At 42.0% G+C, this 18,736-nt stretch overlaps 1 protein-coding gene across 2 annotated transcripts in view; it reads left to right on the forward strand.

The window, feature by feature from the left end:
- The window catches only part of EPHA1 (EPH receptor A1), a 105,306-nt gene that overhangs the window by 11,396 nt on the left and 75,174 nt on the right, over positions 1 to 18,736 (forward strand). For both annotated transcript variants that reach the window (XM_061637694.1, XM_061637698.1), the window contains exon 2: positions 6,512 to 6,579. In XM_061637694.1, the coding sequence (XP_061493678.1) occupies positions 6,512 to 6,579 (68 nt within the window). The remainder of the gene's footprint in view (positions 1 to 6,511; positions 6,580 to 18,736) is intronic.

The raw sequence follows: 18,736 nt of genomic DNA on the forward strand, positions 1-18,736 counted from the left end.
GCTAAAAGAAAAGTGTATTTTATCTAACAGATTTTATATCCATAACAAAATCCACTTTCACATGAGTATTTTTGTTCTGTATGTCCCAGATTTTCCCAATTGTGACTTGAACAAATTAACTGCATGGCCTGTCCTGCTTGCATTTGTTGCCATTGCTGAGATTTACATCATTATCATGATGTGCCAGATCTTTCCCCCCCATTTGTGCAGCGTTTGTAAGTTTAACAGTGTAATCTTGTCTATTGAAAAGTAAATCCCATTGAGATCAATTAGCCTTCCTCCCAGGTAAGTGTATACAGGGCTGCAGCCTAAATTTCTCCAGTGTTTGGCAACAAGATTCTCTCTTAATTGTTTTCCTGAAGATGTTCTATAAAAGAAGCTGCAGAGTCTTAGGGAAACAATGTAATAGGACAGAATTTAGATCAGGATCTACTGGTATATCCCTGGACAATTTGCAGTAGATGAGGGTTTGACTCCCAACTGTTTTAACAGCAGCCAAAAGAAAATGACCTTTCCCACCAAAATTGGATTCTTAAAATGAAGAAAGCTAACTAGGAGTGGACTTTTGTGTGAAAGGAAAGTGAACTCAGTTCAGTTCTGCTACTGAAATTCCAAGGTTAAAAATGTGCTCAGAAACATCCTGTCCTTTAATATTTTTAACAAACTTTTAAACAAACTTTATTGAATTAAAAACAATACCAGGTCCATTCGGACTCACCCAATCATGATATCAATCAAGAACATTCCTTATTTATTCTAATACGTATGTAATGTCTTGTTCACATTGTAATTGGCATGGAGTAATCCTATAAAATTCAAGACAATAATCTGTCAGCTATTCATATCACATAGGTTAGGTTGGGATCAAAAACTCTAAAGTGGGGAATACAAATATCAGTTCTGCATACCTTTACCACCTGACCCTAGTTGGTAGATCTTGGGATTCTAGTAAAAATCAAAATAGATCTGCCAGACCTGAAGTCTGCCTACTTCTACCCTATAATCATCTGTATTGTCTGGAGTACTTTTCTCCCAGAATTGTTAAATTAGCAATTGTAATTTCACCAGGTATGCATAATATAATGATTTTTTTTATGATGGCTATTTCATGATTTTAAAAACTGTTTTAATCTGCTGCTTTTAAATACTAGCCAACCTCAGGTTTGTTGCATTTGTTGTTGTACTATTTTTTTTATCTCTGCACTTGCATCACTTTAAAGACAAACAAATTTATTATGGAATAAGCTTTCATGGACTAGAGTCAATGTCATTATATGCATGAAATGTTATCATCAATTGGCAGATATATCACATACTTACATACACACAGCTTTAGAGCAGAGGTTGGCTAACCTCTAGCCCTCCAAATGTTGTTGGTGACCAGGTTCCATAATCTCTAACTATTGGCCATGCTGGCTGGGGCTGATGGGCACTGGAGACCAACAACATTTGAAGGGCCACAAATCCCTCACCCTTGATTTAGTGGAAAAGAAATTGTAAACAGAGGTTAAATGGTAATGAAATGCAAACAATCCTGCATGTGACAATTCAATTAAAGCTTAAATCTATGCAAAAGAAGCACAGTGAACATTCACAGCTCAAGTAATTGGGGATTACGCAATCATCTGGCACAGCTAACTAAATTAGCATTAGACAATGAAGGGAAATCATTGTCTCTATTCAAGCCAAAACGAATAGAATAAAACTTCTGAGAATAACATTTCATGCATCTGATGAAGGGGACTCTGATCTACAAAAGCTTATGCCTAAATAAATAGGTTGTTTTTAAGATGCTGCAAGACTATTGGTTTTGCTGCAAGACTATTGGTTTTGCTGCATTTCTAAAAATGATTCTGATATGTTACTTTTTGTCATATATCAGGCACTCACTTAACCTCGCCTGGCTGTACTACCGCAGGTCACCCAGGCCACCCCATCACCTTGCCTAGCCCCCCACCTCACCTAGCCCATCCCCCACTGCCTCCTCGCTTAGCCCCCATCTTGCCTAGCCTAGCCCAGCCCACCACCTCACTTACCCCCCTCACTTAGGGGGTCCCTCCCTCACTTAGGTGGGTTTTTTCCCTTTAAAAATGTTTAGAAGAAAAACAGGGTTACTCTGAGCCTTCTGCTACCTCTCACGTGTGCGTGGCTATGATTCTGTTTGCATAACTGAGGACATTTGGAGAATTGCATCAAAATTAGAACTGGTTGTATGTATAGAAGGTATTGATTTTATTTATTTATTATTTATTTTATTATACTTGTATACCACCCCATAGCCGAAGCTTTCTGGGCGGTTGACAGTAACCAAAAACATTAAAACAAATACAATTTAACACAGATCTTATAAAACAATTTAAAACACAATTTAAAAATTTAAACAGTATAAAACACATGCTAAAATGCCTGGGAGAAGAGGAAAGTCTTGACCTGGTGCCGAAAAGAGTGTTGGCGCCAGGCGCATCTCGTCACAAATGTCATTCCATAATTTGGGGGCCACCACTGAGAAGGCCCTCTCCCTTGTTGCCACCCTCTGAGCTTCCCTTGGAGTAGGCACCCAGAGGAGGGCCTTTGATCTTGAACATAGTATACGGGTGGGTTTGTATCAGGAGAGGCGTTCCATCAGGTATTGTGGTCCCAAGCCGTGTAAGGCTTTATAGGTCAAAACCAGCACCTTGAATCGAGCTCGGAAACATACAGGCAGCCAGTGCAAGCGGGCCAGAATCGGTTTTATATGTTTGGACCATCTGGTCCTTGTTACCAATCTGGCCGCTGCATTTTGCACAAGCTGCAGTTTCCAAACCTTATTCAAAGGCAGCCCCACATAGAGTGCATTGCAGTAATCTAACTTGGAGGTTACCAGAGCATGGTCAACTGAAGCCAGGTTATCCCTGTCCAGATAGGGACGTAGTTGGGCTACCAACCGAAGTTGGTAGAAGGCATTCCATGCCACCGAGGCTACCTGAGCCTCAAGTGACAGAGATGATTCTAGGAGAAACCCCAAGCTACGAACCTGCTCTTTCAGAGGGAGTGCAACCCCATCCAGGACAGGTTGGACATCCACCATCTGGTCAGAAGAACCACCCACTAGCAGCATCTCAGTCTTGTCTGAATTGAGCCTCAGTTTATTAGCCCTCATCCAGTCCATTGTCGCAACCAGGCACCGGTTCAGCACATTGACAGCCTCACCTGAAGAGGATGAAAAGGAGAAAATAGAGCCGTGTGTTATCAGCATACTGATGGCAACGCACTCCAAAGCTCCGGATGACCGCACCCAACGGTTTCATGTAGATGTGAACAGCATGGGGGACAGAACTGACCCCTGTGGAACCCCATACTGGAGAGTCCAGGGTGCCGAGCAATGTTCCCCTAGCACCACCTTCTGGAGGCAACCTGCCAAGTAGGAGCGGAACCACTGTCATGCAGTCACTCCCACTCCCAGCTCAGCCAGTCTCCCCAGAAGGATACCATGGTCGATGGTATCGAAAGCCGCTGAGAGATCAAGGAGAATCAGCAGAGTCACACTCCCCTTGTCTCTCTCCCAACAAAGGTCATCATACAGGGTGACCAAGGCTTTTTCTCTGCCAAAACCAGGCCTGAAACCCGACTGAAATGGATCCAGATAATTATTGTTACTTTTTATCTCTGTGAAGTACCATATATAGTTGAGGGCTAAGCAAGGTTTTGGAGGAGAAGAATGATCAGAGTGCAATACATCCAGGGTGAAATAAGCTAAAGAGAAGATAGCAGGTTTGAAAATTGTAGCAGTGTAATCTAGTGAATTAGAAGAATAAACAGAGAACAGGAGAGGAATAAGAAAAGAAGGGAAAAAGCTTCAGGATCAAGAGAGCAAAAATCAAGAAGAAGACAGGAACTAGATGGGAAGAAAAGACCAGACAAGAAGTAAAATAATAACTGGTCAGAAAGAGGAAAATAAAGTAACAAAAATAGCCTTGCCTGGAATAAGAGCTCGGTAAATGTACAGTGAATGTGTGCATATGTGTCTGTGTCTGTGTGAATCAGGATTGTACTCACTGTCCCTGCTCCCAAACTCCATACATGGTCAACGCAAGGTCCAAAGAACCTACATGCACATAAACGACAAACGCACAGGCTCTCTCCACACAAAAGGCGCAGTCCCTGATTGTGCAAACAAAGCTTATACAAAGGTACAGGGTTAAGAAGAGGAGTAGATAAGGTCCAAGGAATGATCAATATTGTGTGTTGGAGAATTCATCCAAGGGATGAGATTCTAAGAGAAAAGGAGAGAAGAAAATTGCTGGATGGAAACGTCAGAGAAAGAGTCAAGTTGAAAACTGAAGTAGTCCAAGAAAAGACGGAGGGATTAAAGGAGAGGAGGAAGAAGCCATGAAAGCACAAATCCAGATCTACAAAGAAGGCAGTCATCCAAGACCAGGAGTAAACAATGGCCTGATGTGCATTAACGGGGAGAAAATGTGAATAAAATGAAATTCAAGAGGAGAGGAAAAGGAAAGGAGGAGTAAGAACTAGGGAGTGACCAAAAAAAAGTAGCCTGCTTTATATCACTACCAGTAAGGACGGAGAGCAGGAGAAAGAAGATGAGCTGTAGGAAACAGTGGATGAGATTAATAAAATAGGAATGACCTGCGCGATTGGCTTCACCCACATAACTGTGGGCCTTCAAATGTTGCATCCGTGCTGTTGTCATGAGCCTGTGGGAAAGTAGCTTCCATGGTGGGGTTGTAATGTTTCAAGTGTCCCATAGTCAGCCCAAACCACTGCTTGCAAAGTCACTGCTAATCATGGTTGCAAACTGTGGTCTGATGTTGACTAAGATTAGTGAAAACAGAGGTACAGCAATTAATGCTATTCATAGCCCTGAAACCGAAAGGATGCCCACACAAGAGGTGAGGAGGGAGGGAAAGGAGAGTGTGAGACCCACAAAATGGAAATGGACTGCCTTTAAGTCAGTTCTGACTTATGGCGACCCTATGAATAGGGTTTTCATGGTAAGCGTTATTCAGAGGGGGTTTACCACACAAGGCACTCCTAATCTCTTAACCAGTCTTAGGTTTGCACCAGGCCAAAATAAGATTGGCAACTGGAGGTTTATTGAGATTTAAGCATAACTGACATTCAGTCTTTCTTACATGTCATATTATCTATACAGACAATAACATACAATAGCACAAATAGTAGTTTCATATCAGCTGAAAAGTTTAATACAAAATTGTGTATGCATGTGCACATTTCCTTTATCTTTGTGAGGCATTTCCCATGATCCCCTGGCCTCTCATTCCTGTCTGGTTAGTTCCCTGAGGCAGTACTAATTGATCCTTTGTTCTGGTAATTTGTCCCTGTCACTTTTCATCCTTTAGCTAGGTCAGACTCCTCTGTGCTGAAGAGAAGACTGCCAATGTCAAGGCATCACTTTTCCAGTCTGAAAAAATTGAGATAATTTTAGGGTTATTTTGATCCCCTTTACTTGCCACAGAAGTAGGCAATTCATGGTGGCTTTTTGTGGGTCATTTGCTCATGTTATCTGCATTAAGTATGAGTCAGTGACTCACTAAGCTCAACTGGCACAATTTCTGCAATTTAAAATGTGTAATTCAGAAATCAGGTTGATGTATCTGAGATCCATGAACTGCTGGCTCTGACACTGTATTGCTTGCAAAATGGATGGAATACAGAGAAGAGGACAAGGACTACTCTGTATCCATAATCCCCTTCCATGCTCCGTAATGAGCTCTTCTCCAAATAAGTTTTTAATAGAGCTGAAATTAGTTATCTGTCAGGTGAATCTTCAACAAAATCTGCAGAGGAGAATTTTTGAAGAGTTAATTAAGTTTCTGCTTTAGTTATTAGTCATGAGTGACAGTGTTTGTATCTTTTGCTTTCCTTCTACAAAGAATTTGTAAAAAAAAAAAGGAACAGAAATTATCCTTATCAAAAGGACATCAATTTACATATGATAATTTATATGTATATGCACAAATGTAGAAATAATTAATGAATTTAAAAAGAAATATAGTACATCTCCCATCATCGGGAAGACACCAGGAGACTTGTGTACCGACTCAATCTGCTGACCAGGTGCTGATAGGCAACTTCAAGGATTCTGCTGTCCCTTTTTATGGCTCCTTAACTTTAAACCAGACTTGGACTGGGCAGATCTTCAAATACAGGACTGTCCTCCCACAGCCATTTAAAATGGAGGGCTGTCCACTGTAAAGTAGGGCACATGCGTACCCTATCCCTGCATGACAATTACACACAGATGTTCTTGGTGCTGTTTAGCAGGCAGCAGCCCAGGATTGGCTCTCTGGGATCAGGACCAGAAGGACCTTCATATTCTGTGATTCCACCAGTGACTTTTAAGGAAGGATTTTTCCTCTAGCATAAAGGACAGCCTGTACACTTAGGTCAACAGATAAGGAGAAAATTGACACGTTCCATCTTCAGATGTTGACTTCAGATTCAACATTCTGATGCCTGTCCTAATGTTTGTTTATTTTCTGATTTTCAGTGAATCTTCTTGACACAAGTGCTGCTCAGAGTGAGCTAGGTTGGTTGCCATATCCTTCAGAGACAGGGGTGAGTAACTACTACATGGTCTGTAATGGAACTGGAAGCAATCTATATTGAAATGCACTGAGGGATTTTGTGATGGGAGTGATGAAGCTTCTGTTGGTTATTGGCTGAGCTGCCTTAATGTCACAGATAGGTCACTGGTTGCCATTGGCTGAAGTTCTTTGATGCAAGAAGGGCAAGGCTGGTAGAAGTCTATAGGGAATGAGAGGCAGAAGAAGCAGGAAAAGAGGAACCAGGGTAAGGTGGCCAGTTATGCATTGCCCCCCCAAAAGAGGATTTGCATCACCAAAAAAAGGACACCAATTTGTATAAAATTTGCACATAGTAATTTATATGTATAGATGCAGGTGTAGAACTAAGTACTAGAATTTCAATACATCTCCCCATAATGGGGAAGACACCAGGTGATTTATGTGCCTGCTGGCCATCAATGGGCAACTTCAAGGCTCCTGCTCTCCCTTTTTATGGTTCCTTATGTTTAAACCAGACTTGGACTGGGGAGCCCTCAAACAGAGGACACTTCCAAAGAGAGGACTGTCTTCTTACATCTGTTTAAAATGGAGGACTGTCCTCTGTAAAATAGGAAGCATGCCTATCCTAAGCTGGGTGTTGAGAAGACAACTCAATGGAAGAGATGATTTGGAGCTGAAACAGGAGGATTTGGAGGACTGCTCCAGAAAAAAAGGACAAGAGGGTGGTAGCTGACCAAAAAAGGATAACTGGGAGAAAATGGACAGGAGCTGTAAAAGTGAGGAAAGCTGATGTTCACATAGTGACCTGAAATACCCAATCAAAGCTTGGGCTGCATGACTCTAGTCTAAAATTAATCTCCATAACACCTTCATTTTGCAACCAGCCCTCAGCCCAGCCCTTATATTCCAGGCCTTCGTTATATTCTGGAGAGCCAGTGTGGTCTTGTGGTTAAGGTGCTGGACTATGAACTGGGAGACCGGGGTTTGAATCCCCACATAGCCATGAAGCTCACTGGGTGACCTTGGGCCACTCACTTCCTCTCAGCCTCATGAAAACCCTATTCATAGGGTCGCCATAAGTCGGAATCGACTTGAAGGCAGTACATTTACATTTCATTATATTCCAGGCCTTAGTTTTCCACACAAACCTTCTATTTGGCTTTTAGAGCTCATCTGCCACTGTTCCTGAGTATTGCCCATTCTCAGGCAGAACAATCCTAACCCTGTTGGGGGATTATCCAAGTCATGCAACCACTGCCACAACTGAAGTTCTTCTGGCTCCTCCTGGCCAGGGCAGAAGGGGGCGGTTTTCTTTGTTCTTTTGGGGTGCCAGTTGCAGTTCATTTGGCAGTGGGCTGGCATAGGATCCTGTGGATCTTTGGCCTGCCAGCTTTGCCCCCAAAACACCCCTTTTCATGGTTCTACACTGACAATAAACTTCCACCTGCTCAGGTGGAGGTTGGGCTTCTGCTACAGTGGGGCCCTCCTGCCCCCCTCCAAAAAAAGCAGTGTTCCTCTCTGTTTACAGAGGCCACCAGAGATGGGCCGGCACATCATCCTACTACTTCCCCCCCCTCCCCGTCCCCAGCCATCAACATCAGGGAGGTTAGGATTGCTCCCTGAATCCTGCTTTCTAGAAGCTCATTGGGAAGCATCCTATTCTTAAATGACAGAGTGGTTTCAATGAGTTGTTGCTGTCTTTGTATTGGCAACTGTGAGGTTCAATATTTCTTTATACGTTTTCTGTGCTGTTTTGTGGTTTGGGGTCTATGATATAGTTAGCAGGAAAATAGAGGTTTCTTAGGATTTATTTATTTATTTATTTATTTATTGCACTTGTATACTGCCCCATAGCCGAAGCTCTCTGGGCGGTTTACAGCAATCAAAAACATTAAAACAAATATACAATTTAAAACACATATTTTAAAAACAATTTAAAACACATGCTAAAATGCCTGGGAGAAGAGGAAAGTCTTGACCTGGTGCCGAAAAGATAACAGTGTTGGCGCCAGGCGCACCTCGTCAGACAAATCATTCTATAATTTGGGGGCCACCACTCAGAAGGCCCTCTCCCTTGTTGCCACCCTCCGAGCTTCCCTTGGAGTAGGCACCCGGAGGAGGGCCTTTGATCTTGAACATAGTGTACAGGTGGGTTCGTATCAGGAGAGGCGTTCCATCAGGATGATTTTTCTGAAGTAAATTTGCTCATATCTATTAATAATTTTGCTTTGATTTGAATGTTCTGGTCTTGTTCCCTGAATGTCTTTGGGGCTTTTGTGTTTCTTTATCCTCTTTGAATTAAGTGGGGAGGGGGAGGCATAGCCCCTTTTAAGGAGCAACATGTCAATTGTTTAAAGCCATGTGTCTTATCTTTTTAGTGCTAAAATCTATAACATAACACCCTGGAGTTGCTACACTGTTTCTCTTAAGAGAATTTCCCAAATGAAATTTTTGAGCAGATCACAGGTTCCTTTTTTTCTTTTTTTAAATACCTTTGTGTAAGACTACCTAGTTATGCCTTGAACATTCTTTGGAATACACCGTAAATCTCCATTGCCTCTGGGGATTATCACATACATTTCAGCTTCCTTTTTTGAGGCTCCTGCAATGCAGCATTCTAATCTTGAACGTTCTGAATTGCTGCCACTTGTTCCCAATTTGGTGTGAACGTGTATTTCTGTACACACAAACAGAAAGGGGGGGTGAGGGAAGGCCCATGCATACATATTTCCTCAAATAATAGTTTCAGAGTTTTTCTTTTTGTTTTATGGGGTCAGCTTCAAGAATGTCCGGGAGACTTACAGTGACTTTGTAATTCTTTTTAATTAACAAATATGCATTGTGGGACCGTGCACTGCAGGCATGCAAACGGGCAGTGCGAGCCTTATATCGTATCAGTCCCATCAAAGCAACAGCAGCCAGTCTCAGTTTTCCTCTGACTAGCCATATTTACAGTCACTGTCTCTCTTTTTAACTCTCTTAACATATACATACAGAGACAGAACACTCTTTTTCTCAGGGCCAGACTAGCTGTCACATAAATCATGTTATTAGCCTGCACTATTGCTTGTTCTTATATGGCAGTAGTTGTGGGGCAAGGCAAACTGGATCAGGACCTTGACCCTTTGACTTTGCCACGGTCTTGATTCAAATAATTCCTTACAGACACACCTGTGCCTGTTATCTGCCATGAAAGAAAGTCCTCCACCGGTGCCAATAGCTGGCACACACACCACATACGATTTGGATCAAGACTGTGACATGGGCAAAAAGTTTTTAAAAAAACCCACGCTATGGCCAGTTCTCTGCCATGATGGGATCATGTCTAGTTTGACCTTCAGCCCCATCCTAGCAGGTCTGGTGTGGGTTGTATTCCAGGGTTCAGCAGCATCAGCTAACAATTACATTAATACCCATTCACCAAGCAACTTTTACTACACAAGATCTTACCATCACAACAGAATGACACAATAGCAACCCACCTTTTTAGCAAGCGTGCCACAAGAGAGGTTCCTAATATGAGATAGTGCTACATTATTGTACATTACCATACAGTGACTTATGTATTTGTGTGGGGGGGATGTCTTGGGAGGGTCTAGTTTATTGAGTTAGGGAGCAGGGAGCAGATTAGGATTGGAAAGGCATGGAGGACCATGGGCCTCACTCTGCTGTGCCATAGCCATAGACCTTCTTGCAACAGTTCAGGCATGCCATACATTCTTGCTGCCTATGCCACTTGTGATATCCATCTTGCATATTGACAGCTGTGGAACATTTATTTTTATGCTTTTTATTTACTGTCCCATTTTTCTATCCATGTTTGGGTCTACAATGTGTCTTAACAACCAGAGATGTGAAGTCCTGGAAAAAACCTGGAAGAATATGAAAAAAAAAGTTTTTCTAGTATTCCCCCCCCCCCAAATTTTTTCTTTCTTTTTTGAAAACAAAAAGAAGGAAAAGCAGGGTTTTTTTCCTGGTTTTTTTTTCCGGGCCTCCACATCTCCACTAACCACCATGACATTTTATACAATATCACATCAAAATGATAATTACTGTTTAAGTAAGTTCCAACAGGAGCACAAAACAACAGAAAATGGGGGGAGGGAATCCCCAAAGGTCTGGTGAAACATGCAAAGTTTCATCTGGTTTCTGAAGCCCAGAAATGACCTAGCAAGGCATATTTCAATGAAGAGAGCTTTCTGTCCTGTATCCGGTGCCACCACACAGAAGGCCCTGTCCCTTGTGTATGTCAGTTTTACTTTAGTCACAAAAGGCATCTGGAGCAGAACTCTATCAGATAATCTAAATTCTCCAGGAGGTTCATATGGGAGAAGGTATGCTCTAGTCCAAAGCCATGCAAGGCTCTAATGGTCAACACCAGCATCTTCAATTTAGCTTAGAAAGAAATGAACATGCAATGAAGTAGGTCTCTCAGCATTGGTGTGATGAGCTCCATGCATGCACCTAGTACCAGCTAGTAACTATGCAGCATTTGGATCAACTGAAATTCAAAACAGTGTTCAAGGACACCCGTACATACTAGACAACATTATGGTAATCCATAGAAGTTGCTGGGCCACCTGTGACAGCGGCAAGACCTTCTCATGTAAATGTATGAGCATGTTTCATAACATTGTAATTAATCAACATTAAGCATTCTTTTGCATCAGGGTGTGACTGACAGACTATGTGGTTCCTGCTGGATTGGGGTCACTATCTAGCAATTCTTGTAATTACTGGATATTGTATCCAGGCAACCATCTCAACAAATATTGTGCAATATTCTTCTTTGCCCCGTTACTCTAGCTGGCTTTCAAGCCCCAGGCATGCCCCAATCACAAATTTTGTCAATTATTTCCTTGCAGACAAAGAGTCCATGGCCTGACAGCCTTTGATATTTGTGTGCCTGTTTACACGTCTGCTGGCCTTGGCATGAGTAAAGACTAAAGGCTGTGCTCTTGGGTAACTTGCAGCTGCCCTTTCAGAAAGGAGTGACGGGACAACCATGACAGAGTTACGCATTCTCACCTTCTCCTGCTCATGATTATATGGAAGAACAGTAGTGAAGATAGGCACTGTCAACTCAGAAGCTTCCCAGGATGTTCATATGAATCCTGTTTCTCCCTTATTCTTCCAAGCCTGATTATTATCCCCTTCCTGCCATCTTGATGAAACACCTAGTCGAGTGCTGTCTATTAAGAGTACCAGAACAGAGGAATTAGCTGCCTCCTACCAGCTCAGACTCTCTGTATATGTATCCTAGTATTGCTTACTCTGATTGGCAACAGCTCTCCAGAGTCTGAGGCAGAGTTTTTTCCCCATCACCTGCTACCTCAGGGGTAACCAGAATAGCACCCTCCCAGATGTTGTTGGACTCCAGCTCCCATTATCCGCAATCATTGGCCATGCTGGCTGGGGCTGATGGAAGTTGGAGTCTAACAACACAGGAAGGCATCACGGTGGGTACTCCTGTGCTATTTCTACCTTTCACCTGGAGATGCCAGGGATTGAACCTGGGACTTTTTTCATGTAAAGTAAGTAGGGTGGTCAGTTATACATTGCTAAAAAAAATTCCTAGAATTTAAATACATCTCACCATATTGGGGAGGATACCGGTGACTTGGGTGCCTGCTGCTGACCAGGTGCTGCTAAGTGTCAATGGGCAACTTCAAGGCTTCTGCTCTCTCTTTTTATCTTTAAAACTTTTTAATCTTTAAACCAGATAAAGACTGGACAGCCCTCAAATAGAGGACACTTTCAAGTAGAGGACTGTCTTCTGAAAGCCCTTCAAGATAGAGGACTGCCCTTTGTAAAGTAGGACACATGAACACCCTAAAAGCATGTGATCTTCCACTGAGGTGTGGGCCCTCCCCTGTATATAGTTAGGCTGTCTAGAATGTGAGCATAAATGTATCCAAGAAAGCAGGAACATTTAAAGGGACTCAAGGATCCTTGTGGTTACCATGAAAAAGCATGTGCAGTGAAACGCTGCCAGAAAAATATGAATGTAATCAATTCTCACACTGAGATGGTAAACCTCTTGGCACCTCTCTCGTAATTTAGCAATCGCCAAAAGTGGGTGGGGAGAAACAGACCAGAGAAGAGGGAAGGGCCATCCATTTCTCCAAACATTTCTTGTTATGTAGATATTTCTCAGAGACAGGAATGAAAATTGGGTGCCACCCAGTGGGTGGGGTGAACTAGGGGCTCAATAAAATTTCCATAAGGAGATATGGTGGATTAGTTTTACTTCATGCTTACAGGTGTTGACTTCAGGGTTTGACCCAAACATTGAGGTTTTGAGCTTCCTCCGGTTCTCCAGGAAAAGGAGCTAAACCTCGAGGGAAGAAGCCAGATGCAAAGAGGCAAGCCTTCTGCAGATCCCATTCTCAGCCTTCTTCCCCAACACCGGACATCTAAACCACACCCTTTTTACAACACAATACTTTTTTCTCTCTTTTTCTGTGGGAGAGAGCAACGGAGTGGAGGCATAATCAATCTATCTGGGGACACACATGGGAAACAGAATGATAGTTAATCTGCACTGGAGATAAGACAGAAGGGGCTAGAAATGGGGCACAGTTTGGGAACCCCTGGTCTAGGCTATATGTGGTCTACCTAATGATATGAAAGAAAATATTTATTTGCAGCAAATTCTACTCTTGCTCAGAGATAAAATACATTTTGACCATGATGGGGACACCATTTTGCCACTCTACCTCAGGCAGCAACATTTCTCTTGGACCGTCCTACGTACCTGGCAGTCCTACTCAGTACGTATTACTCATGGTGTTTGTAGCTAGGGGGATATGGCCCTCAAGTGATCCTCAATTTATGGTGGTATGTGCTGGAAGTTTTCCTCAGCCTTCCCCTGTACAGTAGGCTCTCTGCAGGAAACTTGGAGTAGCGCTGAGCAGGCAATTTGTCCCTTCTGTTTCCTTCTGGCTCTGTGGGTTATTATTTGATTGTGGAGATTATTTGAAGGGGAACTGGCTGATACATGGATTGAGAATGTGGGTTTTCCAGAAAATTTTGAAACACCTTTAAAAAACATTTCCAGTGCCCTCAGTTGATTAGAATCTGAATTAGCATGTGTGTTTGATTTGTATTTAGTATCTCTGTTGTCAGAACAGCTCCACAGAGTGTTCCACTGGCATATTATAATGTCTGTTTGTGGGCTCATCTACGCAGGGGTGTGTCTGGTGCTACTCACATCCCCTTTTAATTTGCATGGTTCACATTACGTTACTGGCAAACAGAAGCTATTATACAGTTTTCCCTCTGTAAATCCATACTAACCCAATCCTCTGATAATCCAAACAGGGAAAGAAAAAACATCTTCACTGTGTATCTCTAGGGCTTTCAGACATGTTGCTCCAATGCTTTTAGGTGGGTTTGTCAATCGTTCACCTCTACATGCCCACTCCCTCCTCCCCCCTTTCATTTCATTTCCTGTGGGCTAAAGAGAAACTTCCGTTGCTCTCTCCTCTTCTGCAAGCCTTTTTTATGTTGCTGCAAATGGTGCCTTATTTTTCTTTTCCCCCTAACTTGTGCACAAAAGCATAACACTGCTCAAACAAAGATTTGTATTTCAGCGGTATTGTACGAGTGAAAATACAAATAATGGCACCTCCAGCTTGTTGGTTTTTTAAAATGAAACTTACTGGTAGAACAAACTAAGCACATAGAAGAACAAGCCTTGCTGAAGCAGAGCCAGCATGGCTTCTGCAAGGGAAAGTCCTGTCTCAGTAACCTATTAGAATTCTTTGAGAGTGTCAACAAGCATATAGATAGAGGTGATCCAGTGGACATAGTGTACTTAGACTTTCAAAAAGCGTTTCACAAGGTACCTCACCAAAGACTTCTGAGGAAGCTTAGCAGTCATGGAATAAGAGGAGAGGTCCTCTTGTGGATAAGGAATTGGTTAAGAAGCAGAAAGCAGAGAGTAGGAATAAACGGGCAGTTCTCCCAATGGAGGGCTGTAGAAAGTGGAGTCCCTCAAGGATCGGTATTGGGACCTGTACTTTTCAACTTGTTCATTAATGACCTAGAATTAGGAGTGAGCAGTGAAGTGGCCAAGTTTGCTGATGACACTAAATTGTTCAGGGTTGTTAAAACAAAGAAGGATTGTGAAGAGCTCCAAAAAGACCTCTCCAAACTGAGTGAATGGGCGGGAAAATGGCAAATGCAATTCAATATAAATAAGTGTAAAATTATGCATATTGGAGCAAAAAATCTTAATTTCACATATACGCTCATGGGGTCTGAACTGGCGGTGACCGACCAGGAGAGAGACCTCGGGGTTGTAGTGGACAGCACGATGAAAATGTTGACCCAGTGTGCGGCAGCTGTGAAAAAGGCAAATTCCATGCTAGCAATAATTAGGAAAGGTATTGAAAATAAAACAGCCGATATCATAATGCCGTTGTATAAATCTATGGTGCGGCCGCATTTGGAATACTGTGTACAGTTCTGGTCACCTCATCTCAAAAAGGATATTCTAGAGTTGGAAAAGGTTCAGAAGAGGGCAACCAGAATGATCAAGGGGATGGAGCGACTCCCTTACGAGGAAAGGTTGCAGCATTTGGGGCTTTTTAGTTTAGAGAAAAGGCGGGTCAGAGGAGAAATGATAGAAGTGTATAAAATTATGCATGGCATTGAGAAAGTGGATAGAGAAAAGTTCTTCTCCCTCTCTCCTAATACTAGAACTCGTGGACATTCAAAGAAACTGAATGTTGGAAGATTCAGGACAGACAAAAGGAAGTCCTTCTTTACTCAGCATATAGTTAAACTATGGAATTTGCTCCCGCAGGATGCAGTAATAGCCACCAGCTTGGATGGCTTTAAAAGAAGATTAGACAAATTCATGGAGGACAGGGCTATCAATGGCTACTAGCCGTGATGGCTGTGCTCTGCCACCCTAGTCAGAGGCAGCATGCTTCTGAAAACCAGTTGCCGGAAGCCTCAGGAGGAGAGAGTGTTCTTGCACTCAGGTCCTGCTTGCGGGCTTCTCCCAGGCACCTGGTTGGCCACTGTGAGAACAGGATGCTGGACTAGATGGGCCACTGGCCTGATCCAGCAGGCTCTTCTTATGTTCTTATGTTCTTAAACTGAGCATGCTCAGTTGCCAGGTAACCAGAGGGAGTGGAAATGTTAAATTAGAGGGTGTGGTCTTTAGGAAACTATGTGATTGATGCTTCCCCTCAAGTGTGACTAGAAAACACAGTGTTTGCATGTGGCATTGAGCCCTTACTATGGACGGTGCAAACAGAAAATGGAGGTAAAAACAGCGTCTTTAGCATGAAGTTATGCTCCCATGTGGATAAACCGTGTCTGGTGTTTCAGCACAGCTTGCCTTCAGCTGAATCCTACAGCCTTTGGTGTAACTCCAGAACAGGATTGCACCCTGAAGTGCATCTTACTTAGCATGCTTAGTAGAGTAAGCCACACTGAATACATTGGGAATTACTTTTGAGAACGCATGCATAGGATGGTATTTTACATGCTATATAAATATCTCAAAGCGTTTTGTCCGATAGTCAAACGTGTTTGAACTGAAATGTTTGATTAGGAAAACAAATCGATAAAGCACATTTACGGTGGCGTAAATGTCATATTCAAACAAATTCAAAGTGGTTTTTTTAAATTTTTGGAATACTTTAAAATACGTTAAGATTATGACAACTCAACTTGCAGGTGTTTCCTAACATTGTTTAAATTTTAAGGAAAAATGAATGCACTTTGAAACTGTTCAAGTACTACTTTTAGCACATCTGAAAAGCTATGCATTTATATTTATTACAGACATGTTTCTTAGGGTTAGTCACCCCCCAAAAAGTTAATTACAACTTTGAAACTGCCCCATTTGACTGATACTGTATCCATTAATTATGTTACTAATTAATTGTATGAGGCAACACATTTTTTAGAAAGGGAAATTTTTGTGAAAACATACAGCAGCAGAAAATGTTCTGGGAAATTTTCTGCCCCACCCCATTTGATGGGTTGGATTTAATTACCTCTGTCCATTCTAGTCCTATAATTGCCGCCTTGGGCTCCTACTGGGAGGAAGGGCAGGATATAAATCAAACCATAAATAAATAAATATAATTCTTATGTTCAGTTTCCAACTATTTCTCAGTTGTAGTTCAGAATATGGCTTGAATTAATCTGAAATATTAAAACTGTGCATTTTGTGTTGGGCTCAGTGCCAAATTCACTGTTCCGAAAATGACTTATGCTCCTTTCCAAAGATTTACATTTTTACTATTTCAAAACTAAAATAATCCTGAAATAGAAATGCTTACATATCACTTAAAAGCAAATTAATGATATGTTGAAGACTATAAGCAGAGGAATAGGTACTGAAATAATTGTTATGTTAAGTTGCAGAAAAAACAGGCAGAGCAATAAAATACATTTTACATGAGGTTGCATAGCATGAGATGTATTTTCAATATGAGAGACAAAAGAATACCACTTAGCAGAATATGTGTTGGGTATGGCAATCCCCTTAGGGTTGAAACCTATCCCAGTCTGCGTCTGTGTTGGAATTGCTTTTTAATTTTTTAAAAAAACAATATGTGTTTTAACCCTTTTTAAAAGATGTTTTAAAACTTTTTTAAAAAATGTTTTTAAAGTTGTTTTTTGGTGTATTTTAGGGTCTGTTTTTATGATGTTTTGATGAGTTTTTAGCGCTTCTGTTTGCCGCCCTCGGCTCCTGCTGGGTCGAAGGGTGGGATATAAATCAAATAATAATAATAATAATTTCACATTTGGTGGACCTATTTTGTGATCTCAATTAGTTCAGGCCTTGAACGTGGATTCTTTTGTCTTAGGAAGGATTAAATTTTAACACAGAATTCATATCTAAAGTGAAGTATTTGAATTCAGAAAAGAAATCAGGTTTTAAGTCACTCTGGGCTGGTACTGGAGCATTGTTCCTGATGGTTTGTCATTGTAAAGGCAGTCAGACTGCTAGTTTGCTTTATCTTGGGGCACCTACAGTCACTTAATACTCTGGGAAGGAATTGCACGCACATGTTGCTGTCAGGCGTCAATGAACTCTATGACCCTTTGAACACCCTTTTTGCAATCATTGCTCAATAGCAGCACTCACCCAAAGGAACACATGGTAGCAAAAGGATTTTGGAAAGCACCTTGTTAAAAGGTTTGAAAATTATGGAGTTGGTGCTTGTGTGGACACACAGGGTATATCTCCTGTCCTCATTATCAGAGAGTGTCAGCCTTGGATTGTTTATTTAAAAGTGTTTCATGCATAAGGCTTAAAGCACCTTTGAGCCTCTCAAGAACACGGTGGAAGTGAGATATTTTATCACAAATAACTATTTTTGCACAATGCTGTTTTTATTTCTGTCCAGTGCAGGCTCCAGGTTTTGTAGATCCTTGGGCAAGTCTACCTCCTCATCACCATTGTTGCCAATGAACCACATTTCCAGTTCCAGGCAGAGGTCTTTGCCAGCCCCGTCTGGTGTTACCAGGGACTGAACCTGGGATCTTGTGCACTGAGCTACGGCCCTTTTCCTCTTCCCCGGCTCAGGGGGAGGGAATGATACCATTCTGGAGGAATGATAGCTTTAGAAACTTGCCCTAACAAAAAATCAAAATAGCAACAGAGTTGGGACATCAATGTAGCTCAGACAGGTCCAAGAAAATCAGGACTGGTTGAGGGTATGTGCTGCTGTGATGATAGCATATGTACACATTGGCCAGTGTAGGTCTCTACAGACTCCTGCTCCAGAGAGAGAGCACATTTGCACCACAGAAGATCTAGAAACCAGCAAAAAATCCATCACCTTTCCTTCTTTCTCTGAAGTCCTGACTGGTTCCCTGGCAAGCCTTCCCATTGCCTAAGGGCCCATCCATACCTAACCGCAAGACCCATGTTTTCCATCTTCGGTCGGTGGCCTCGAGATCCATACATGTCCTATTTGTGGTCGGATTTATATTGTGAAAACCTGATTTTCAAGCATCCATACATGTGGGCTTTTTTTGTCTAAACTGCTTTAGCATTGGCCACTCCCCTAAGTCCACCCCTTTTCAGTGATTGGTCCATAACAGTTGTTTGCTTTTTGAGTGCTGTTTTGGAAGAGCGCAGAAACCTTTTTTTTTAATTCCCAAGCATTCACAGGTTTGTGAATGTGCAAAAGGGTAAAGTTAATGGACAA

Source organism: Rhineura floridana, chromosome 1, assembly GCF_030035675.1.
Source record: "Rhineura floridana isolate rRhiFlo1 chromosome 1, rRhiFlo1.hap2, whole genome shotgun sequence".
Lineage (NCBI taxonomy): Eukaryota > Metazoa > Chordata > Lepidosauria > Squamata > Rhineuridae > Rhineura > Rhineura floridana.